The following is a 24833-nucleotide window of genomic DNA, read 5'->3' on the forward strand; positions in this document are numbered from 1 at the left end:
AAATTTGTATGAAATGTCTTTCTATTAAAGTCATTTGATTCTCCACTAAGTAAAGAGAATTTTGAAAGAAAACTTTGCTCACATTAACTTACGTAAAGTTGAGCGCCTTGGCGAGGTACTCGACCACCATAGCTATGGGTCCAGTGTGGATGAACCTCCTCCGCTCTGGGTCAGTTTGGTCCAGGGTCAGCAGTGCGTTGTGGTAAGGCATAGGGATCACCGATACCAGCAGGTTAGGCGCTTCCATGAACCTATAGCAATAGGCAATGTTGATTGGTACAAAAAACTTAGTTCTATGTTAGTACTATTTCTTTTACATAAAAATAAATATTGGTTAAGATTTGGGTTTAGGTCTATCAACGTCTGGATGGTTATTAAGACCACCTTTATATCTCACTGACCAAACAGCAAGTATTATGTAGTATAGAACATAGTCCGGGATTAAATAGTCTTAATATAAACTGAGACGTGGTGTATACTTCTTGGTTTCATACATGACGTATGAACCAAGAAGTATACGCCACGTCTCAGTTTACATTAAGAATTTATTCACTTCCGGGACTATGTTCAAGACTACAGAATACTTACTAATTGAACAAAAAAAAGATGAATTTAGTCTTCATAATTTAGATATTACTTTCTAAAGTACTCTTTGACATTATTATTTGATATTTGTAATTTAGTTAATTTATTTCATCTTCATAGTTTTTTGTCGATTATTTGTTTATTGTAATTTATATGTTGTCAAAATTTATATTTAAGGTATGTTATAGGAATTTTATATACAACTAAAGCAATTTTACCTTCATTGTTGTATGATAGAAGGGTATATTTTTACTATCTTGTTTGTACTTAAAAGCATCGCATAAGCGTTCGTTGAGACTATGGAACTAGAAACGGAAAGGGTGAGAGAGTGCTCCCTCGACCGGCCCAAGACCATATTTACTTATGTTTTGAGGCGTGTTCGTATGGTGGAGTTTCGTTACGCTTTGTCCGAGACGGGTCGTGTCTGGGGTCTAAGGATGTCCGGGTGCTGAGGAGTTCAGTGAAGTTATCCATGATGACCTATGTCATCTTAATGAGCCGGACTCAAATGAGAAACTACTGCTACCAGGGGTATATGACCTCAGGGGCAAGGAGGAGAACAACGTGCTGGAGGGTGGTAGTGGTGGTTCCACCAAGCTGAAACTCGCAATATTCCCCAAACTCCTTTCCCAAACCACATGGCACAAAGGCGACTGTGGTGACACCTATTGGAACGCAAGGAAAAACTGTGACTTTTGTGGGAAGCTTTCAATCAAAACAGAGCTGAATAAGCCGGTTGTGCCCTGATTGGCCACAAGTCTGGAGTCATTTGAAGCCCCAAGACACAGCTGAGACCACAGCAAGATTATTCATACTTTTTGGTTACACAGGGTTTCAGGTTTCGTTCTTTTTACAATTAAGACCATTTCTTTCCCTTGAGTTGCAATAATTATACTGGCCAGTATGTCTGTAAAGTGCCAAATCGAATCACTGGTTCTTGCAGATGTGATTCGAAGAACACCAAGAGAAGGATTTACAGGAATATATTGAATGACTGACATAGGATAAGTTAGCTCCACTGATCGGTGATTAGTCAGTGTTGTGGTCTTTCTTCTGTGTAGTGTCTCGTGTGTACAAAGTATACAAAGTATCAGTGTCATGTCTTTTGTGTAGTGTCACATGTGTACAAAGACCAGTTGTAATGATCTTGTGCTCAGTCCCCTCTCCCCTTTCTCCCCTCTCCCCTTACTGTCGTTCGTCTCCCCATCCCTTTGGTCATCCCTCCCATTTGTCGCAGTCCACCGTCATTGGTCATAATCCCTGAGTCAAGAGGTCCTCTCTTGGCCCTCTCCGTCAGCCACTCCATTTTCCCTGTCCCCCCCCCCCCACTCGTTTACCATCTTCCCCTGCCTTGTTTCTACCAGTCACGAATTGAGGAGCCATAAACCATAGGACTCAAACCTCGTTGGATGGCTGGCTAGCAGCTGTTCCCACGAGGGGTTGTTACTGCTTTTTCCAGTACATGAGTTTTCTGTAAAGAGGAATTGACCCTTATACTCAAGCCTGGTTCTGATTGGTTGCAGCCATGGAGGCCTAGGATTCTTGGACCTTGTTGGCTTAGGACTCAAGGGACGGAATCCCCCAGGGTAGGGCCTGTCCGTTCCATTGGCCAAGCTTCCAGAGCACCCAGTTGTGTTTAAATCCATTGGCTATAGGCCTAGAGAGGCGGGGCTTATTGGGTCTAGGAAGTAGGTGGGTGGAGTTTGTTGTCCACTGGCAGAGTTTAAGAAAATATTAAAGTCAGTGTGTCTTGGGGCTTCAACTGGGGTGCAGGTCAGGTGACCTGAGGGGCAGCCACTGAACTTCTGGGCTGATTTTGCAGTATTAAGTTATTGTGTCACTTCAATATTCATGTATAACAGTATTACATTTCTGATGCCTCTTAGGATGTTTTATTAAGAGTAGGTTATATATATTTTCAATTATTTGATTTCAATTGAAGTGTTTAAATAATAAATAAAGTGTATTAAGGTTAACTGTGTTTAGTTATCTGTTCCCTTTGATTAATGCTGTGTTATTCATTCTTATTTTGAGGTTTTCATTTGCTGTGCTAGAAATTCTCCTGTGTTCTCCATTTTATGGATATTAGAGTTGTCATTGAATCCTCAATCAGTAAAATAGAGATTACATTTTTACTCCCAAGCATTTTACCCAAGTCTCCAAATCATTTGAGTTTCATGATTACTGATCTCTTTCCTTCCTGGGGAATGAGTGATAGACACATTCAGATTCTGAACAGGGAGGTGGTGGCAGTGTTTAATGAGTTTTTAAAATAATCCATTTTCTTGTTGGTCCCCCTCATTTAATATTCCAGAGTTAACTAATTAGCCTGTAGTTTATTGGGGGTCACATTGATGTGCAAGCAGTGTTAAGCTGGGGTGTTGAGAGGGTGTAAAGGGAGGAGAGAAGGAAGGGGTATTACAGTGTCTTGTCTTGTGTGTAGTGTCACGTGTGTACAATGATCATTGTCGAGGTCTTGTGTGTAGTGTCACGTGTGTACAAAGACCAGTGTCGTGTCTTGTGTGTAGTGTCACGTGTGCACAATGATCATTGTCGAGGTCTTGTGTGTAGTGTCACGTGTGCACAATGATCATTGTCGAGGTCTTGTGTGTAGTGTCACGTGTGTACAAAGACCAGTGTCGAGGTCTTGTGTGTAGTGTCTAGACAATATTACGAAGACTTGCGTGTGGACAGTTATTTAATGACTTGGATGAAGTGTGTTCTCAGTGGAGAACACTGAAGTGTTCATGTGGATTATCTTCTGGTCAGAAAGAGATGTGTCATTAGTGGAAGAACTGGTGTGCTTGTTCTCCTCTAGAGCTGTGGAGAACGTTTGGATTAGGTGTTATTCACGTACGTGAACATCACCAAGGCTGAGGTCAGGTAACAGCCTCCCACAAGGCCAGAGTGCGGCTGTGCGGGAGAGCACCCAGCCTAGATACTTTCCTGTATACTACACTCCACCAACAGAGGTGTGGCGGTACGACTCACTGTACCATGTATTCACTTGTGTTTGCGGGGTTGAGCTTTGCTCTTTCGGCCCGCCTCTCAACTGTCAATCAACTGTTTACTAACTACACTAACTACTTTTTTTTCACACCACACACACACACACACACACACCAAGAAGCAGCCCGTGACAGCTGACTAACTCCCAGGTACCCTATTTACTGCTAGGTAACAGGGGCATTCAGGGTGAAAGAAACTTTGCCCATTTGTTTCTACCTCGTGGCGGGAATCGAACCCGCGCCACAGAATTACGAGTCCTGCGCGCAATCCACCAGGCTACGAGGCCCCTGTACCAGGCTACGAGGCCCCTGTACCAGGCTACGAGGCCCCTGTACCAGGCTACGAGGGCCCCTGTACCAGGCTACGAGGCCCCTGTGTGTGTGACAGTACGACTCAGGTCTGTGAGTCGTACTGACTCCATGCCGTACGTACTCTCACACCGAAAGAGGTCGAGAGTGTAACCAAGACTAAACATTGACAACCATACATATTAATACGAGGGACGTTATCTATTATGCTGATATGAGAGACTGGATATCTGAGCTGGTTGTTGGTCACTGAGGTGACTGTGGGTCACTGAGGTGACTGTGGGTCTCTGAGGTGACTGTGGTCACTGAGGTGAACTGTGGGTCACTGAGGTGACTGTGGGTCACTGAGGTGACTGTGGGTCTCTGAGGTGACTGTGGGTCACTGAGGTGACTGTGGGTCACTGAGGTGACTGTGGGTCACTGAGGTGACTGTGGGTCACTGAGGTGACTGTGGGTCTCTGAGGTGACTGTGGGTCTCTGAGGTGACTGTGGGTCTCTGAGGTGACTGTGGGTCACTGAGGTGACTGTGGGTCACTGAGGTGACTGTGGGTCACTGAGGTGGACTGTGGGTCACTGAGGTGACTGTGGTCCACTGAGGTGACTGTGGGTCTCTGAGCTGCGTTGTTGGTCTCTGAGGTGACTGTGGGTCACTGAGGTGACTTGGATCTCTGAGGTGACTGTGGGTCTCTGAGGTGACTGTGGGTCACTGAGGTGACTGTGGGTCACTGAGGTGACTGTGGGTCACTGAGGTGACTGTGGGTCTCTGAGCTGTTGTTGGTCTCTGAGGTGACTGTGGGTCTCTGAGGTGACTGTGGGTCACTGAGGTGACTGTGGGTCTCTGAGGTTGACTGTGGGTCACTGAGGTGACTGTGGGTCTCTGAGGTGACTGTGGGTCTCTGAGGTGACTGTGGGTCACTGAGGTGACTGTGGGTCTCTGAGGTGACTGTGGGTCACTGAGGTGACTGTGGGTCTCTGAGGTGACTGTGGGTCCTGAGGTGACTGTGGGTCTCTGAGGTGACTGTGGGTCTCTGAGGTGACTGTGGGTCTCTGAGGTGACTGTGGGTCTCTGAGGTGACTGTGGGTCTCTGAGGTGACTGTGGGTCTCTGAGGTGACTGTGGGTCTCTGAGGTGACTGTGGGTCTCTGAGGTGACTGTGGGTCTCTGAGGTGACTGTGGGTCTCTGAGGTGACTGTGGGTCTCTGAGGTGACTGTGGGTCTCTGAGGTGACTGTGGGTCTCTGAGGTGACTGTGGGTCACTGAGGTGACTGTGGGTCTGAGGTGACTGTGGGTCTCTGAGGTGACTGTGGGTCTCTGAGGTGACTGTGGGTCACTGAGGTGACTGTGGGTCACTGAGGTGACTGTGGGTCACTGAGGTGACTGTGGGTCACTGAGGTGACTGTGGGTCTCTGAGGTGACTGTGGGTCTCTGAGGTGACTGTGGGTCACTGAGGTGACTGTGGGTCTCTGAGGTGACTGTGGGTCTCTGAGGTGACTGTGGGTCTCTGAGGTGACTGTGTCACTGAGGTGACTGTGGTCTCTGAGGTGACTGTGGGTCTCTGAGGTGACTGTGGGTCTCTGAGGTGACTGTGGGTCACTGAGGTGACTGTGGGTCACTGAGGTGACTGTGGGTCACTGAGGTGACTGTGGGTCTCTGAGGTGACTGTGGGTCTCTGAGGTGACTGTGGGTCTCTGAGGTGACTGTGGGTCTTGAGGTGACTGTGGGTCTCTGAGGTGACTGTGGGTCTCTGAGCTGGTGTTCTGAGGTGACTGTGGGTCACTGAGGTGACTGTGGGTCACTGAGGTGACTGTGGGTCTCTGAGGTGACTGTGGGTCTCTGAGGTGACTGTGGGTCTCTGAGGTGACTGTGGGTCACTGAGGTGACTGTGGGTCACTGAGGTGACTGTGGGTCTCTGAGGTGACTGTGGTCTCTGAGGTGACTGTGGGTCTCTGAGGTGACTGTGGGTCTCTGAGGTGACTGTGGTCACTGAGGTGACTGTGGGTCACTGAGGTGACTGTGGGTCTCTGAGGTGACTGTGTCTCTGAGGTGACTGTGGTCTCTGAGGTGACTGTGGGTCACTGAGGTGACTGTGGGTCACTGAGTGACTGTGGGTCTCTGAGGTGACTGTGGTCGCTGAGGTGACTGCGGGTCTCTGAGGTGACTGCGGGTCTCTGAGGTGACTGTGGGTCACTGAGGTGACTGTGGGTCACTGAGGTGACTGTGGGTCTCTGAGGTGACTGTGGTCACTGAGGTGACTGTGGGTCACTGAGGTGACTGTGTGTCACTGAGGTGACTGTGGGTCACTGAGGTGACTGTGGGTCACTGAGGTGACTGTGGGTCACTGAGGTGACTGTGTGTCACTGAGGTGACTGTGGGTCACTGAGGTGACTGTGGGTCACTGAGTGACTGTGGGTCACTGAGGTGACTGTGTCGCTGAGGTGACTGCGGGTCTCTGAGGTGACTGTGGGTCTCTGAGGTGACTGTGGGTCTCTGAGGTGACTGTGTGTTACTGAGGTGACTGTGTCTCTGAGGTGACTGTGGGTCTCTGAGGTGACTGTGGGTCTCTGAGGTGACTGTGTGTTACTGAGGTGACTGTTTGTCTCTGAGGTGACTGTGGGTCTCTGAGGTGACTGTGGGTCTCTAGGTTACTGTGTCACTGAGGTGACTGTGGGTCTCTGAGGTGACTGTGGGTCTCTGAGGTGACTGTGTGTTACTGAGGTGACTGTTTGTCTCTGAGGTGACTGTGGGTCACTGAGGTGACTGTGGATCACTGAGGTGACTGTGGGTCACTGAGGTGACTGTGGGTCACTGAGGTGACTGTGAGTCTCTGAGGTGACTGTTTGTCTCTGAGGTGACTGTGGGTCACTGAGGTGACTGTGGATCACTGAGGTGACTGTGGGTCACTGAGGTGACTGTGGGTCACTGAGGTGACTGTGAGTCTCTGAGGTGACTGTGGGTCTCTGAGGTGACTGTGAGTCTCTGAGGTGACTGTGGGTCTCTGAGGTGACTTTGTGTCGCTGAGGTGACTGTGGGTCTCTGAGGTGACTGTGGGTCTCTGAGGTGACTGTGTGTTACTGAGGTGACTATGGGTCACTGAGGTGACTGTGTGTCACTGAGGTGACTGTGGGTCACTGAGGTGACCATGGGTCTCTGAGGTGACTGTGGGTCTCCTAGGTTACTTTGTGTCACTGAGGTGACTGTGGGTCTCTGAGGTGACTGTGGGTCTCTGAGGTGACTGTGTGTTACTGAGGTGACTGTTTGTCTCTGAGGTGACTGTGGGTCACTGAGGTGACTGTGGATCACTGAGGTGACTGTGGGTCACTGAGGTGACTGTGGGTCACTGAGGTGACTGTGGGTCACTGAGGTGACTGTGGGTCACTGAGGTGACTGTGGGTCACTGAGGTGACTGTGGGTCACTGAGGTGACTGTGGGTCACTGAGGTGACTGTGGGTCACTGAGGTGACTGCGGGTCACTGACGTGACTGTGGGTCTCCGAGGTGACTGTGAGTCACTGACGTGACTGTGGATCACTGACGTGACTGTGTGTCACTGAGGTGACTGTGGGTCTCTGAGGTGAGTGTGTGTCACTGAGGTAACTGTGGGTCACTGAGGTGACTGTGTGTCACTGAGGTGACTGTGGGTCACTGAGGTGACTATAGGTCAGTAAGATGACTGTGGGTCACTGAGGTGACTGTGCGTTTTAGAGGTGACAGTTGGTCTCTGGTCTCAGGTGTAGGGTGTGTGTACTCACCTTTCTGTACTCACCTATTTGAGCTTGCGGGTTTGAGCTTTGGCTCTTTGGTCCCGCCTCTCAACTGTCAATCAACAGGTGTACAGATTCCTGAGCCTACTGGGCTCTATCATATCTACATTTGAAACTGTGTATGGAGTCACCCTCCACCACATCACTGCCTAATGCATTCCATCCGTTAACTACTCTAACACTGAAAAAGTTCCTTCTAACGTCTCTGTGGCTCTTGTGGGTACTCAGTTTCCACCTGTGTCCCCTTGTTCTCGTCCCCAGTGTTGAATAGTTTATCTTTGTTTACCCGGTCGATTCCTCTGAGGATTTTGTAGGTTGTGATCATGTCTCCCTTTACTCTTCTGTCTTCCAGTGTCGTAAGGTGCATTTCCCGCAGCCTTTCCTCGTAACTCATGCCTCTTAGTTCTGGGACTAGTCTAGTGGCATACCTTTGGACTTTTTTCAGCTTCGTCTTGTGCTTGACAAGGTACGGGCTCCATGCTGGGGCCACATACTCCAGGATTGGTCTTACATATGTGGTGTACAAGATTCTGAATGATTCCTTACACAGGTTCCTGAACGCTGTTCTGATGTTAGCCAGCCTCGCACATGCCGCATATGTGTGTGAGTGTGTGTGACAGTGTGTGTGTGTGTGTGTGTACTCACCTAGTTGTGTTTGCGGGGGTTGAGCTCTGGCTCTTTGGTCCCACCTCTCAACAGTCAATCAGCAGGTGTACAGATTCCTGAGCCTATTGGGCTCTACCATATCTACACTTGAAACTGTGTATGGAGTCAGCCTCCACCACATCACTTCCTAATGCATTCCATTTCCAACCACTCTGACACTAAAAAAGTTCTTTCTAATATCTCTGTGGCTCATTTAGGCACTCAGTTTCCACCTGTGTCCCCTTGTGCGTGTGCCCCTTGTGTTAAATAGCCTGTCTTTATCTACCCTATCAATTCCCTTCAGAATCTTGAATGTGGTGATCGTGTCCCCCCTAACTCTTCTGTCTTCCAGCGAAGTGAGGTTTAATTCCCGTAGTCTCTTCTCGTAGCTCATACCTCTCAGCTCGGGTACTAGTCTGGTGGCAAACCTTTGAACCTTTTCCAGTTTAGTCTTATCCTTGAGTAGATGTCGACTCCATGCTGGGGCTGCATACTCCAGGATTGGCCTGATATATGTGGCATACAAAGTTCTGAATGATTCTTTACACAAGATTCTGAATGCCGTTCGTATGTTGGCCAGCCTGGCATATGCCGCTGATGTTATCCGCTTGATATGTGCTGCAGGAGACAGGTCTGGCGTGATATCAACCCCCAAGTCTTTTTCCTTCTCTGACTCCTGAAGAATTTCCTCTCCCAGATGATACCTTGTATCTGGCCTCCTGCTGGGGCTGCATACTCCAGGATTGGCCTGATATATGTGGCATACAAAGTTCTGAATGATTCTTTACACAAGATTCTGAATGCCGTTCGTATGTTGGCCAGCCTGGCATATGCCGCTGATGTTATCCGTTTGATATGTGCTGCAGGAGACAGGTCTGGCGTGATATCAACCCCCAAGTCTTTTTCCTTCTCTGACTCCTGAAGAATTTCCTCTCCCAGATGATACCTTGTATCTGGCCTCCTGCTTCCTACACCTATCTTCATTACATTACATTTGGTTGGGTTAAACTCTAACAACCATTTGTTCGACCATTCCTTCAGCTTGTCTAGGTCTTCTTGAAGCCTCAAACAGTCCTCTTCTGTTTTAATCCTTCTCATAATTTTAGCATCGTCTGCAAACATTGAGAGAAATGAATCGATACCCTCCGGGAGATCATTTACATATATCAGAAACAAGATAGGACCGAGTACAGAGCCCTGTGGGACTCCACTGGTGACTTCACGCTAATCGGAGGTCTCACCCCTCACCGTAACTCTCTGCTTCCTATTGCTTAGGTACTCCCTTATCCACTGGAGCACCTTGCCAGCTACACCTGCCTGTCTCTCCAGCTTATGTACCAGCCTCTTATGCGGTACTGTGTTAAAGGCTTTCCGACAATCCAAGAAAATGCAGTCCGCCCAGCCCTCTGTTTCTTGCTTAATCTTTGTCACCTGATCGTAGAATTCTATCAAGCCTGTAAGGCAAGATTTACCCTCCCTGAACCTATGTTGGCGATTTGTCACGAAGTCCCTTCTCTCCAGATGTGTTACCAGGTTTTTTCTCACGATCTTCTCCATCACCTTGCATGGTATACAAGTCAAGGACACTGGCCTGTAGTTCAGTACCTCTTGCCTGTCACCCTTTTTGTATATTGGGACCACATTCGCCGTCTTCCATATTTCTGGTAGGTCTCCCGTCTCCAGTGACCTACTATACACTATGGAGAGTGGCAAGCAAAGTGCCTCTGCACACTCTTTCAGTACCCATGGCGAGATCCCATCTGGACCAACATCCTTTCTAACATCCAGGTCCAGCAGGTGTCTCTTGACCTCCTCTCTCGTAATTTCGTACTCTTCCAAGGCCGCCTGGTTTACCTCCCTTTCTCCTAGCACAGTGACCTCACCTTGTTCTATTGTGAAGACCTCCTGTAACCTCTTGTTGAGTTCTTCACACACCTCTCTATCATTCTCTGTATACCTGTACTCGCCTGTTCTAAGTTTCAATACCTGTTCTTTCACTGTAGTTTTCCTTCTTATGTGACTGTGGAGTAGCTTTGGTTCGGTCTTGGCTTTGTTTGCTATATCATTTTCAAAACTTTTCTCTGCTTCTCTTCTCACCCTGACGTACTCATTCCTGGTTCTCTGGTATCTCTCTCTGCTTTCTGGTGTTCTGTTATTCCGGAAGTTCCTCCACGCTCTTTTGTTCATTTTCTTCGCTTCCATACATGCCATATTATACCATGGATTCTTCTGTTGCTTCCCAGATTTTTCCCTTTGGGCCGGGATGAACCTGTTTACTGCCTCCTGACACTTTTGGGTAACATAGTCCATCATACCCTTTACAGACTTATCTCTGAAGTCTGTGTCCCAAGTTATTTCACTTAGGAAACTTCTCATCTGTTCATAATTCCCCTTTCGGTATGCCAGCCTTTTGATTCCTAGTTCTTTTTTGGGGGAGATAATTCCTAGCTCTACCAGGTACTCAAAGTTCAATACACTGTGATCACTCATTCCCAAGGGCGCTTCCATCTTAACTTCCCTTATATCCCACTCATTTAGGGTAAATATCAAATCAAGCATTGCTGGTTCATCTTCTCCTCTCATTCTTGTTGGTTCTTTGATGTGCTGGCTTAGAAAGTTTCTTGTTACCACGTCCAGCAGCTTAGCTCTCCATGTTTCTGGTCCTCCATGCGGGTCTCTGTTCTTCCAATCTATCTTCCCATGGTTGAAGTCTCCCATAATTATTAGTCCAGATCCATTCCTGCTAGCAACAGAAGCTGCTCTTTCTATTATGTTAATGGTGGCCATGTTGTTTCTATCATATTCCTGTTTAGGTCTTCTGTCATTTGTGGTGGATTATATATGACTACTATGACTATAATTTTTTTCCCCTCCATTTGTTACGGTACCTGCTATGTAGTCACTGAAACCTTCACAGCCCTGAATATCCATCTCCTCAAAATCCCAGCCTTTTCTTGCCAGCAGAGCTACACCACCCCCACCTCTTCCTTTCCTCTCTTTCCTCATAACATAATAGTCCTGTGGGAACACTGCGTTTGTTATCGTTTTCGTTAGCTTTGTTTCTGTGAGGGCTATTATGTCTAGGTTTTCCTCTAGCACCCGTTCTCCAAGCTCATTAGCTTTATTTGTAATTCCATCTATGTTAGTGTACATTGCTTTGAGGCTCACTTTCTTCTGTCCCTTCTCAAATAGCCTCCTTGGTGAGTGTTCTGCTGGTGGAGGAAGCTGTTCCATGGGTGTGAGGACCTGTGAGGTGGATAACAGGGTCTCAGAGGATACTGGGATGAGGGGCAGGGGATCCAGTGAAGGGGGAGGGACAGGGAGGGTATGGGGTGAAAGGGGGGGAGGGAGGACTCAGCGGGAGGAGGGGAGGGGTAGAAGGGTGGGGATTGGGTGTGGGGGGGGGAGATTTGGCTGAACATTTGAGTGGGGGCAGGGAGGGATTGGGGTAGGGGGGTTTTCTATGCAGAGGAGAGTGGTGGGGTTGTCCTCCCTTCTGGTGTTACTGGGTAGCTGATTGTGGGTTCCCCTTCGCCTCTGGGGGTGTTGTGATGGGAGCTGTGACTTCCTGGTTTCCCCTCTCGCCCTGCGCCTCTTCCTTGCTTCTGCTGCCACGGCTCTCTCCTCCCTTGTCATGTCTCTCTGGAGGAATACATTTTTCAATTTTCCCACGTTTTTCAGGGAGCTCTTCCTTGATAGGATCTTCTCCTTTGTGCTCTCGTTTGCAAACACTGTCTTTTTCATTAGGTCTCGGTCTTTGTTGTACCAACCTAGCCTGAAAACCTTCTCAATGCTATGCTCAGCCCCTTCCATGTCTAGTGCCCTTAGTACTTTATTCACTGCTGCTTTGTCCTTGTCATTCCACTCTGTCCTATTAGAGCCTTCCTGCTCTTTAATACCCACAGCAACCACTGATCTGTTCCTTTCCAGCAGTTGGCTAGTGGAGCGTGCCGCCTCCTGTGAGGTGGCTGCTTTCATGGCCACCTCCATCACTGCAGTCATGTGTGTGTGTGTGTGTGTGTGTGTGTGTGTGTGTGTGTGTGTGTGTGTGTGTGTGTGTGTGTGTGTTGTCGACCCGGGCACTGCTGGGTACCCCCATCTAATTGTCTACAAGCATGAACTGCTTCGAGCGAACATGTCTGAAGAATGCTGGAGCGCCTACCTGTAAAACTTCTCAGGGAAGAGCTGTAGAGTGGAGGAGACGGCGAGGCCCAGCTGGGGCGTCCAGCTGGCCACCCACACGGGCCTGGAGTCTCTGGGCGTGTACGGCAACTGGATGTACATGCTGCATCTGTGTTAGTAAGATAATTACGATGCCTTCCTAAAATATTCATTCTTTCAATGTAAATATTTATTATGCCAATAGCACAACGGTCGAGAAAAAAGTGATTGCCAAAATATGTTAATGGAAATTGAGTTCCAGCTAGCTTACATCAGTGTTTTTTTCTTTGCAATTTATATTATGTATAAAATGGGTCTTGAATGCTTCAATCTGTATTGCCTTCATTCTGATCGGCTGCACTCTCGCATTGCCCACATATTCGGAAATGATCTCCTGATGTCCTCTGATTTGTTTAGCCTTTCAGCTCCCAGGCTGATGCTGAATGCTCCAGTTTTGTGTTATCATATATGATGGTATTTTCTAAATAATTCCTGGGTGATATTCGTAAAGGCTTAAACGTAAGAGGGCCAATGTGGCTTACACTATTCACTTTATGATACTAAACTTCTATTTTTTCTTAATGAAAATTGTCTTCCTTTAAGGTCATAGTGAATTATTAGTATTGGTTCATATTAACCTTTGAGTACTTTTTTGTGTTAGGGATGAACTTGAGAAGTTTCTTGATAGCCTGCAACTCCAACCTTTATCTTTTCACACCTTTGTTCAGATCTCCTGTGGTGAAAATCATCTCTGGCGTTGATATAATCTGCAAATATCGACGTGTGTTCGTCTGGATGTGCAAACAGGATCTAATTTTTGCTTCTGGGTTCCCTCTTTCATGTCATCTTCGTGTTTTTTTAATTGCAGCTTTTATCGAGTTTGCTAAAACTTAACTCTGTCAGTTCTTTATTATTAACCTTGCCTCTTATTCAGCTCTGTTGCATACTTCAGGGTTTTTCCTCATTTCCTATTTGTGAATTAGGATGAGTCTCCATGCCTGTCAAAACGTTCCCAGATATGGGGTCTCATTTAGTATGTTCACTTCATACTGAAGGCTTCATTGTCAAGGTTCCTGAAGGTTATCAAGGTGTTGAACATCTTGGCATCAACACTAACACTGCTCTGATAATGCGACTTCCTGCTGATAGGAACATTGCCTATTCCCAGATTTTTCCATTTCGAATTGTTCAACTTTCTCTGTATTGTTGGTTTCGAGGTTTCATGGTTCCCGTTAACATTCACAGAACTGTGCCTTTGCCATTACTCTTAACTATTTCTGGGGTTTATTTAGGTCAATCGGGTGTCCTCGCCTGTGTGTGCACACTGCTTCTTCTCCTGCTGATTTTTCTCTCCGTTTCTGAGCCATATAACACAATGACCCCAAGTCCAGTTTTATATTTTTGTTTTCTTCTATTCAGACTAATGACGGAAAAGCCTTTCGTACTCTTCTTGATAAGATGAACTTTTTTCTTTACCCTGAAGAGTACACGTGATGATTTTTGACAAGTTAGCAGACGTAGAGCCTTTGCTTTCATCATAAGCTTTAATCTATTAACTTTATCTTATTTTACTCTTGAGGGCCACGATCCCCCAGTCGGGTTACTGGAGTGTATACTTTACACTGTGGTGAAGGGCACGTGACTGTCACTATCACTGTGTGGTCAGATATATTGGATGGGTTTGTATTCGAGAGGTAAGGTGAAAAGATTTCTTGTGAAGAAATTCTTATGATTTCTTCCATGAATCTTTGATTATTAGCAACTTTTGATAGTGGATGTAAAGAGGTCAGTGGCCAGACGAAAATTACTGGCATAAACGCTCATGACGAAGGAAGCAGAGACATGTGAGGTTACCATGAGGTGCTTCCGGAGCTTAGCGTTCCCACGGCCCGGTCGTCGACCAGGCCTCCTGGTTGCTGGACTGATCAACCAGGCTGTTGGACGCGGCTGCTCGCAGCCTGACGTATGAGTCACAGCCTGGTTGATAAGGTATCCTTTGGAGGTGTTTGTCAAGTTCTCTCTTGAACACAGTGAGGGGTCGGCCAGTTATGCCCCTTATGTGTAGTGGAAGCGTGTTGAACAGTCTCGGGCCTCTGATGTTCATAGAGTTTTCTCTCAGAGTACCTGTTGCACCTCTGCTTTTCAACGGGGGTATTCTAGACATCCTACCATGCCTTCTGGTCTCATGTGATGTTATTTCTGTGTGCAGGTTTGAGACCAGCCCCTCAATTATTTTCCCGGTATAGATTATTATGTATCTCTCCCGCCTGCGCTCAAGGGAGTACAGATTTAGGCTCTTTAGTCGGTCCCAGTAGTTTAGATGTTTTACTGAGCGTATCATGCACGCTCTCCAGGTCAGCAATTACTCCAGCTTTGAAAGGGGCTGTCATTGTGCAGCACACTCTACTCTTGAAAAGTATCGTCATCGGCTCAGCATTTCTAGTGTGAAAAGTTCTTGTTATCCAGCATGTCATTTTTCTTGCAGTTGTGATGGCTACTTTATTGTGTTCTTTAAAGGTAAGGTCTTCCGACATGAGTACACCCGTTACATTGCCTTTTCGTTCTATGTTAGGATTTGCCTGAGTTTTGTACGTGGTTTCCGTTTTTATATTTTAATTTTTTCCGTAGCGCATGAGCTGGAATTTATCTTCGTTAAACACCATATTATTTTCTGTAGCCCATAGAAAGACCTGATCTACATCTGATTGGAGGTTTGCCGTGTCCTCTATGTTGTCTACTCTCATGAAAATCCCAGTGTCATCTGCAAAGGATGATACAGTGCTATAGGTTGTGTCCTTGTCTACAATAATGTGCTACAATCAATGAACATAATAATGTGAACAATTGTGTGCTACAATAATTAACATAATAATGTGAAATAATGGATTTATGTCATTGACTATAGAGCAAAGATCATTCAAACTGTTTACAAGCTTCAGTGTTTCGTACTTGCTGAAAATTGTACAAATTTACTTTATTTCACTTAATATTAAAAGTCATTTAAGGAGAATGAATATTATTGCCTACTGAGTATTGTTTCTTAACATCGACCGTCAGTGCCTACTTTGGCTTTCCTCAGATTAGCCTTGACATAAGTGCACAATATTCTCCCACTCTGTTGTGTAGTGCCCAAACATGCCGTATATAATGATTACTTGAGAATAGTCCGAGTGTAGTCTACAAGGACCACCATGGCGTTCCTACTGGACAGTAGCCTGTGGAGGTCTTGGAGCTCTGGGAGCGGGAGGCGGGTGACGACCAGGAGCCTCGTCGACCACACCAGCAGGCGGCCCTTGAGGGACCACTGGGCGAAGGCGGCGAGGAAGGCGAGGTCGTCGCTCACCACCACCACCGTCACACACCACGACACCTGCCGCACCTGTTGACGTCAACATGGTAGACGTTATGTGGGAGTGACCTGCCCGCCTCAGTAGTGATGTGAGAGTGACCTGCCCGCCTCAGTAGTGGTGTGAGAGTGACCTGCCCGCCTCAGTAGTGGTGTGAGAGTGACCTGCCCGCCTCAGTAGTGGTGTGAGAGTGACCTGCCTGCCTCAGTAGTGGTGTGAGAGTGACCTGCCTGCCTCAGTAGTGGTGTGAGAGTGACCTGCCCGCCTCAGTAGTGGTGTGAGAGTGACCTGCCCGCCTCAGTAGTGGTGTGAGAGTGTCCTGCCCGCCTCAGTAGTGGTGTGAGAGTGACCTGCCTGCCTCAGTAGTGGTGTGGGAGTGACCTGCCTGCCTCAGTAGTGGTGTGTGAGTGACCTGCCCGCCTCAGTAGTGGTGTGAGAGTGACCTGCCTGCCTCAGTAGTGGTGTGAGAGTGACCTGCCTGCCTCAGTAGTGGTGTGAGAGTGACCTGCCCGCCTCAGTAGTGGTGTGAGAGTGACCTGCCTGCCTCAGTAGTGGTGTGAGAGTGACCTGCCCGCCTCAGTAGAGGTGTGAGAGTGACCTGCCTGCCTCAGTAGTGGTGTGTGAGTGACCTGCCCGCCTCAGTAGTGGTGTGAGTGACCTGCCCGCCTCAGTAGTGGTGTGAGAGTGACCTGCCCGCCTCAGTAGAGGTGTGAGAGTGACCTGCCCGCCTCAGTAATGGTGTGAGAGTGACCTGCCCGCCTCAGTAGTGGTGTGTGAGTGACCTGCTCGCCTCAGTAGTGGTGTGAGAGTGACCTGCCCGCCTCAGTAGTGGTGTGAGAGTGACCTGCCCACCTCAGTAGTGGTGTGAGAGTGACCTGCCTGCCTCAGTAGTGGTGTGAGAGTTACCTGCTCGCCTCAGTAGTGGTGTGAGAGTGACCTGCCCGCCTCAATAATGGTGTGAGAGTGACCTGCTCGCCTCAGTAGTGGTGTGAGAGTTACCTGCCCGTTTCAGTAGTGGTGTGAGAGTGACCTGCCCGCGTCAACAGTAATGTGAGAGTGACCTGCCTGCGTCAACAGTAATGTGAGAGTGACCTGCCCGCGTCAACAATAATGTGAGAGTGACTTGCCCGCGTCAACAGTAATGTGAGAGTGACCTGCCCGCGTCAACAATAATGTGAGAGTGACCTGCTCGCCTCAGTAGTGGTGTGAGAGTGACCTGCCCGCGTCAACAGTAATGTGAGAGTGACCTGCTCGCCTCAGTAGTGGTGTGAGAGTGACCTGCCCACGTCAGCAGTAATGTGAGAGTGACCTACCCGCCGAGCCTTGTGGACCACGTGGGAGAGCTGGGCTAGCGTCACGTTAGCGTCCTCCCCGCCCGCTGCCACCTCCCACACCGACACTCCCCAGGGAGCCAGCAGTTGGTCTTTCACCTGCCCAGGAATATTTACATATTTTAAAAAAAAAGTTGTATATAATGAATCCTAATGGTCTCAAACTATTCATTACCACACATGTCCAATGTTCTATTAATGCTGTACAACATGTCGATAATTTTGATGATGTTTATTTTTCTTTTTTTGAGATATATAGAAGAGTTGTTACATTCTTGTACAGCCACTAGTACGCGTAGCGTTTCGGGCAAGTCCTTAATCCTATGGTCCCTGGAATACGATCCCCTGCCGCGAAGAATCGTTGTTGCAACCAAGTACACATTTTACTGTTGCGTTAAACAGAGGCTAAGGATTGATTTGTTAAGGATTTGCGCCCAGTAAATCCTCCCCGGCCAGGATACGAACCATGACAAGCACTCGCGGAACGCCAGGCGAGTGTCTTACCACTACACCACGGAGACTGTAAGACACTATTAGATTAGATTACACTATTAGTTATTAGAATCTCCAGCACGTCATCACCAGAGATATCCTCACAAACGACAATAAAATAATCGACAGTTGCAGCAACAATAGAAGATTGAACATTGGCGTGGCACTGCACATCAAAGCCACCCAGCCAACTATCAACATCCAGCTGGCACGCGTTTTTAAATAAATAAATAAATAAATATGTTTATTCAGGTAAGGTACATACTTACATACAAGTGACGTTACATTAATGGATTGATATATAGATAGAGCTAGTACATACAATGCCTAAAGCCACTATTACGCAATGCGTTTCGGGCAAGAAAAACATTAATATCTAGAACTTTATACTAATTGAGCATAAAGAATAAAAAGTGTTGAGAACAAATACAAATACAGATAATAAAAAAAAAAGGGGAACATGACTGAAAAAGCAGCACAAATACAATAGGTTGACAAACAGTGGTGATTAAACAAAAAAAAACAAAATTACAGACATGGGTTGACAATAGAGGAGTGAGGTAGGTTTTCGCTCACCAAGATGAAGCATCAAGCATCCCGCCCCACCCATCACTAAATTGCTGGTGATTCCTAAGCTGCAGTGAGCCTTTTGGCTCATAGTGAGGTGCTTCACCTCACTCTCCAAGCAACAGCCTGGTGGACCAAACTCTCACAAGTCAAGTCTGGCCTCGGGCCGGGCTTGGGGAGTAGAAGAACTCTCAGAACCCCATCAACCAGGTATCAACTAGGTATCAACCAGGTATCAATCAATAACAGCACACGGGTAACTACCAATCCCTGAGTAATAGTCCAAGGATCTGTCACGACTTGACAGCTCGACTTAATTAACGAAGACTTTACGTTAAGGCTCGGCGTCACTGAGACCGCTAGCAAACGCCGATTAGTCAACACGATTACTAATCACCGCGTACAAAATCAAACAACAATTAACTACGTTAATTCAATACACTGACTTCAAGAATAATTAACGCTACGATACACTGACTTCAAGAATAATTAACGCTACGATACACTGACGTCTCAAGAATAGTAAACATGGAGTATACTGACTCCAGAAGATTAAACAAACGCTAGAATACTGAAATCTCAGGAGTACATAAACACAAAGTATACTGATTACTCAAGTTACTTAACGACAAGTATACTGATTACTCAAGTTACTTAACGACAAGTTAAACTGACGTCTCGAGACACTGAACAAAGTTACACTGACGTCTCGAGATATTGAACACAAAGTTACACTGACGTCTCGAGACACTGAACAAAGTTACACTGACGTCTCGAGATATTGAACACAAAGTTACACTGACGTCTCGAGACACTGAACACAAAGTTACACTGACGTCTCGAGACACTGAACACAAAGTTACACTGACGTCTCGAGATACTGAACACAAAGTTACACTGACGTCTCGAGATACTGAACACAAAGTTACACTGACGTCTCGAGATACTGAACACAAAGTAACACTGACGTCTCGAGATATTGAACACAAAGTTACACTGACGTCTCGAGATATTGAACACAAAGTTACACTGACGTCTCGAGACACTGAACACAAAGTTACACTGACGTCTCGAGACACTGAACACAAAGTTACACTGACGTCTCGAGATACTGAACACAAAGTTACACTGACGTCTCGAGATATTGAACACAAAGTTACACTGACGTCTCGAGATACTGAACACAAAGTTACACTGACGTCTCGAGACACTGAACACAAAGTTACACTGACGTCTCGAGACACTGAACACAAAGTTACACTGACGTCTCGAGATACTGAACACAAAGTTACACTGACGTCTCGAGATACTGAACACAAAGTTACACTGACGTCTCGAGATACTGAACACAAAGTTACACTGACGTCTCGAGTTACTGAACACAAAGTTACACTGACGTCTCGAGATACTGAACACAAAGTTACACTGACGTCTCGAGATACTGAACACAAAGTTACACTGACGTCTCGAGATACTGAACACAAAGTTACACTGACGTCTCGAGATACTGAACACAAAGTTACACTGACGTCTCTAGATACTGAACACAAAGTTACACTGACGTCTCGAGATACTGAACACAAAGTAACACTGACGTCTCGAGATATTGAACACAAAGTTACACTGACGTCTCGAGATACTGAGCACAAAGTTACACTGACGTCTCGAGATATTGAACACAAAGTTACACTGACGTCTCGAGATATTGAACACAAAGTTACACTGACGTCTCGAGATATTGAACACAAAGTTACACTGACGTCTCGAGACACTGAACACAAAGTTACACTGACGTCTCGATATACTGAACACAAAGTTACACTGACGTCTCGAGATACTGAACACAAAGTTACACTGACGTCTCAAGATACTGAACACAAAGTTACACTGACGTCTCGAGATATTGAACACAAAGTTACACTGACGTCTCGAGATACTGAACACAAAGTTACACTGACGTCTCGAGATATTGAACACAAAGTTACACTGACGTCTCGAGATACTGAACACAAAGTTACACTGACGTCTCTAGATACTGAACACAAAGTTACACTGACGTCTCGAGATACTGAACACAAAGTTACACTGACGTCTCGAGATACTGAACACAAAGTTACACTGACGTCTCGAGATACTGAACACAAAGTTACACTGACGTCTCGAGATACTGAACACAAAGTTACACTGACGTCTCGAGATACTGAACACAAAGTTACACTGACGTCTCGAGATACTGAACGCAAAGTTACACTGACGTCTCGAGATACTGAACACAAAGTTACACTGACGTCTCGAGATACTGAACACAAAGTTACACTGACGTCTCGAGATACTGAACACAAAGTTACACTGACGTCTCGAGATACTGAACACAAAGTATACTGTACGGGGTCACTGAGACCAGAGCAACAATACGCAATACTGACACTGAGTCACAACAATACGGGTCACAGGAACCGACAATAATTGCTGTCTTAAAGTCCCGCTACAGCGGTCACACAGAACAGCTATAGAGGTCTTTGCCTCACGTGCTCCCTCAGGGAATCGAACTCGGTCTCGCAAGGGAACTAGAAAGAATGAACACTGGACAGCTGAATAATTCAACACAAGGAATTTGCACATACGGAAGATACAGAGAAATAATATTTGAGTACTCAGGTTAGTTAATACCGGTATGACATCCACTCATAACCAATCTCACTCACTGCCCCAGCTGTTGATTGGTGCACACGCTGGAGATGACGGAGTGAGGGGGTGGTATGGGCTAGCTGGACACCACTTCCCTCAGGGTAGCGAGTGAGGGGGTGGTATGAGCTGGCTGGACATCACTTCCCTCAGGGTAGCGAGTGAGGGGGTGGTATGAGCTGGCTGGACATCACTTCCCTCAGGGTAGCGAGTGAGGGGGTGGTATGAGCTGGCTGGACATCACTTCCCTCAGGGTAGCGAGTGAGGGGGTGGTATGAGCTGGCTGGACATCACTTCCCTCAGGGTAGCGAGTGAGGGGGTGGTATGAGCTGGCTGGACATCACTTCCCTCAGGGTAGCGAGTGAGGGGGTGGTATGGGCTGGCTGGACACCACTTCCCTCAGGGTAGCGAGTGAGAGGCACCAGGGGGTGCCTGCCTGGTGAGGCGTCCCCAGGCCCAAGGCCTGGAGTGGCGGGGAGGTGTGGCTCCCGCGACAATAGAGGCGAAAGTCGCCTAGTTTTCCCACTAATAAACTTGGGCAACCTGCTCTCGCACAAGACAGCACATATATGACTTATTGCTTATAGTCACTATTCCGCTTATAAATTAGTAAATATGTAACATATTCCAAGCCATATTTTTTTCAAGGCACTAACTTTTTTTCTCAGATTTATTTGTGGGAACCGACCTGTGAGATTTATATTTATTTAATTTATATGAATTTATATTTACGTTAATTTGTATACTTCGATAGCAATTTGTATAATGTTAAGTGGACTGTATTTCTGCAATAATCTCATAATCTCACAAATCGATCCTCTACACATTAGGGGGGTTTATTATATTAATATATATGCAGCCAATCAAACTACAAGAATAGACTACATACATTGAAGAGGTTCCTTATCTTATAGTACAGCAGGTTAGTCCACCAGGTATAACTAGGGTGTAGACACCTAATTATCCTCTTTGAGGTAGCTTCCATATCACCCAGTAACTGGTGCACAAATCTTGCATCCTCGTCTTGACCTGTCAAAAGGGCGCTAGCTGTGAAGCCAGAAACCTAGTATATGACAAGTATTTCAGAGAAAACACTATATGGAACATTGAGACCTGGCTTAATTACCTTTAGTTTGAGGCGATTTCGCGATCTAACCGGGTCACCCTATATCCTGACATTAATGGCCATAAATGAATGATAAACGGGTTTCGGATAGACACTTAACTTGAATTTGTAGACAGCGTGTTGACAATGGTACACTTCTGGTTTCCATAACACTACGTCCAAGTAAAATTAACAGGAGCCGAATTTGCTCCCGTGTGAGCCTCTGGACTAGTATAAACAATGGCTGCCCTCCTTCCTCAGTCTGACGCCTGGCTTACATTGTCCAGATGTCCAAAGGTGATAGAAGGGTCACATTTACTCTACTTTAATATTGATAATTAAGTTAATTTATATAAGATGTTTTTATGATGGTAAAGTCCAAAGACTAATGTATTTAAGAATAATTCCCAGCAGAATAGCTGGTGAATTATAATAGTATGTGGTGATGATATCCCGTTTTCTTTAGATGGTAATTCCACTACAAGTTACGTTTTCTATGGGTAACTTGTTTATACAACACAGCTCTTATCTGTCTGTATGATTATTAAATGGTGTCGGATTTTCCGACATTATTAAACAATAGAGATTTTATACAAAATTTTACAATATCCTGAGTCACTTTACAATTTATTTAAATATTTTAGTTTTGTTTAATATTTTTATATAACTGTAATATCAATATAGGTATAGGTTCAGTACTAATTGTAATATCTTGACATACTAAGAAGGTTAGATTAAGTTGTGGTTTACTCTCTCTACTCCAAAACTCGGAAACCCAACTTACTGTTCCCCCTATTCCACCCTGGCTTTATACAACTCCTAATACAGCAATACAACTCGAAGACAACATTCCAAAGTCTGCACCAAACTCAGCCATAGCCTCAGTCTTTCTCTCAACAATGACAAATTGCTACCCAAATACCACAGCGATTCATACAGATGGATCTCGCATCATCATGAACAACGTACCCTCGGTCACTAGCGCTGTATGGATACCGGAATACCATCTCAAGCAGGGATGGCGGTTACCAAACCAACTATCTGTTTTCACAGCTGAATTATATGCCTTATATCAAGCTCTCTAATTAATCACAACATTACCAATCGAGACATATACAATCTGCAGTGACTCCAAGAGTGCGATTCAAGCCATTACATACTCTTCAACAACGTGCAAGGAGTTTGTTTACCCATGTCTTCAACTTCTTCATGAACATCGATTAAACGGTTACGATACCTCTATCCAATGGGTCCCAGCGCATTGTGGTATTCTCCATAATGAACTAGTAGATCAACTAGCCAAAGCAATGCACAACACACCTCACATTACCCGTCATACAATTCTCCATGTTGCACGTAAAGGAGCCTTCAAAAATACCATCACCCAAGATTTTGCGACGAAATGGAAAACGTCATGCTCACCCTTGTACTATGGGTCCATTAAAAAGAAATTGGAAACTTGGAAACATGTCAGATATAAAAGCAGAGAAATTGATATAGCGATGACCAGAGTTAGAGTTTGGCTGGGACACACCAAACTAGCAGCACACAGCTCTAAGTACAGAACAGACATCAATGAACTCTGCATCCACTGTCAGGTGCCTGAAACAGTCGAACACTATCTCCTGCACTGCTTCCGACATTATAGTGCCAGAGTAAATCTCAAACAAGTACTTATTTCACTTAAAATACCCTTCACCATCGAGCATATATTAGGAGGCGGTGACCACTCGTTACAAGAAAAATACCAAATAGTCAAAGCACTGGCTAAATATCTGCAGTCGACCAACAAATTGGGTCACATCTGACCCGCGCCACATTTATACCTGGCGCCACCAACAGCTAAACACAGAAAACAACTGCCTCGTCGCAGTACCAAGGATCAGCTGACGCCATAAACACAACACACCGCCCTACGGTGCGGCAAGTCTCCATCTAACATACACCTCTGTTCTAGTCGCCGCTCCTCTGTCTACAGCACAACGCAACAAGCACTTTTGAAACTCTTATCATCCTCAACATAAACGCCTCTACCAACATCTGTACTGGTGCAGTCATCGGGAGGACAAACCCTTCATGCAAACTGCACCTACTATCAAGAAGAAGAAGAAGTTGTGGTTTTCTATTCAGCTTTTCAAGGTAAACTCAAATATTCACAATAAATTAGTATGTCACATTTGCACTTATTCATAAGTAAGATATTGACTATAAGCAAGTGCGAGAACGGGATGCAACGGGAATGCACTCACAGTTATACACCGGTTTACATCCTGGCATGATTTGTTGCTGAAGGCTTACTGAATGCAAGCTGGAATATATATGGGGGGGGGGAGGGGTGCCACGAGGGACGCCAGGAGCAAAATGGCGAGGACGGAGAATAACCAGAGTCCACGCTTACAGTATTTAAGATTTACACACGATCTTCCTCGAGCACTTTGGAATCACAACTTGATTCTTATTTCTCACAGTTACTGAACAATAAAATGACGGATTGCTCACGGTGAAGCAGATAACTCACGATCACTTGGACACAGTCTGGTTGCGTCTGTGATTGAGTGATGCTGGCTAACGGCTAAGACACCACGTATCTTCGTTATATTTACTTCTAGCGACGCCCTTTCACAACCAGATACTGTGGCGGAGGTGTAGGGACGGCGGAGAGGTAATAAGCTGGCTGTATTCTTGATATTGAGGAGAGGAACCAAGGTCTTGGCCGGGACCAGGGCTTTCCACGTCTTGACAGTGCGACTTTCAAAACAGAATGCTCGCCCTTGGGCGAGAATCTCACGCCCGCGTCGTTTTGGCTCGAGAAATACAGGCAGCAGCTCCCCTTGATGC

At 46.3% G+C, this 24833-nt stretch overlaps 1 protein-coding gene across 1 annotated transcript in view; it reads right to left on the bottom strand.

The window, feature by feature from the left end:
• LOC123751702 (probable glutamate receptor) overlaps positions 1-24833 on the bottom strand; it is a 97919-nt gene that overhangs the window by 64672 nt on the left and 8414 nt on the right. Inside the window, exons 3-7 of the mRNA XM_069332713.1 lie at positions 21547-21578; positions 17129-17296; positions 15624-15847; positions 12470-12598; positions 93-251 (exon numbers count right to left, since the gene is read on the bottom strand). Of these exons, the coding sequence (XP_069188814.1) occupies positions 93-251; positions 12470-12598; positions 15624-15847; positions 17129-17296; positions 21547-21578 (712 nt within the window). The remainder of the gene's footprint in view (positions 1-92; positions 252-12469; positions 12599-15623; positions 15848-17128; positions 17297-21546; positions 21579-24833) is intronic.

This window comes from Procambarus clarkii, chromosome 28 (assembly GCF_040958095.1).
Source record: "Procambarus clarkii isolate CNS0578487 chromosome 28, FALCON_Pclarkii_2.0, whole genome shotgun sequence".
NCBI lineage: Eukaryota > Metazoa > Arthropoda > Malacostraca > Decapoda > Cambaridae > Procambarus > Procambarus clarkii.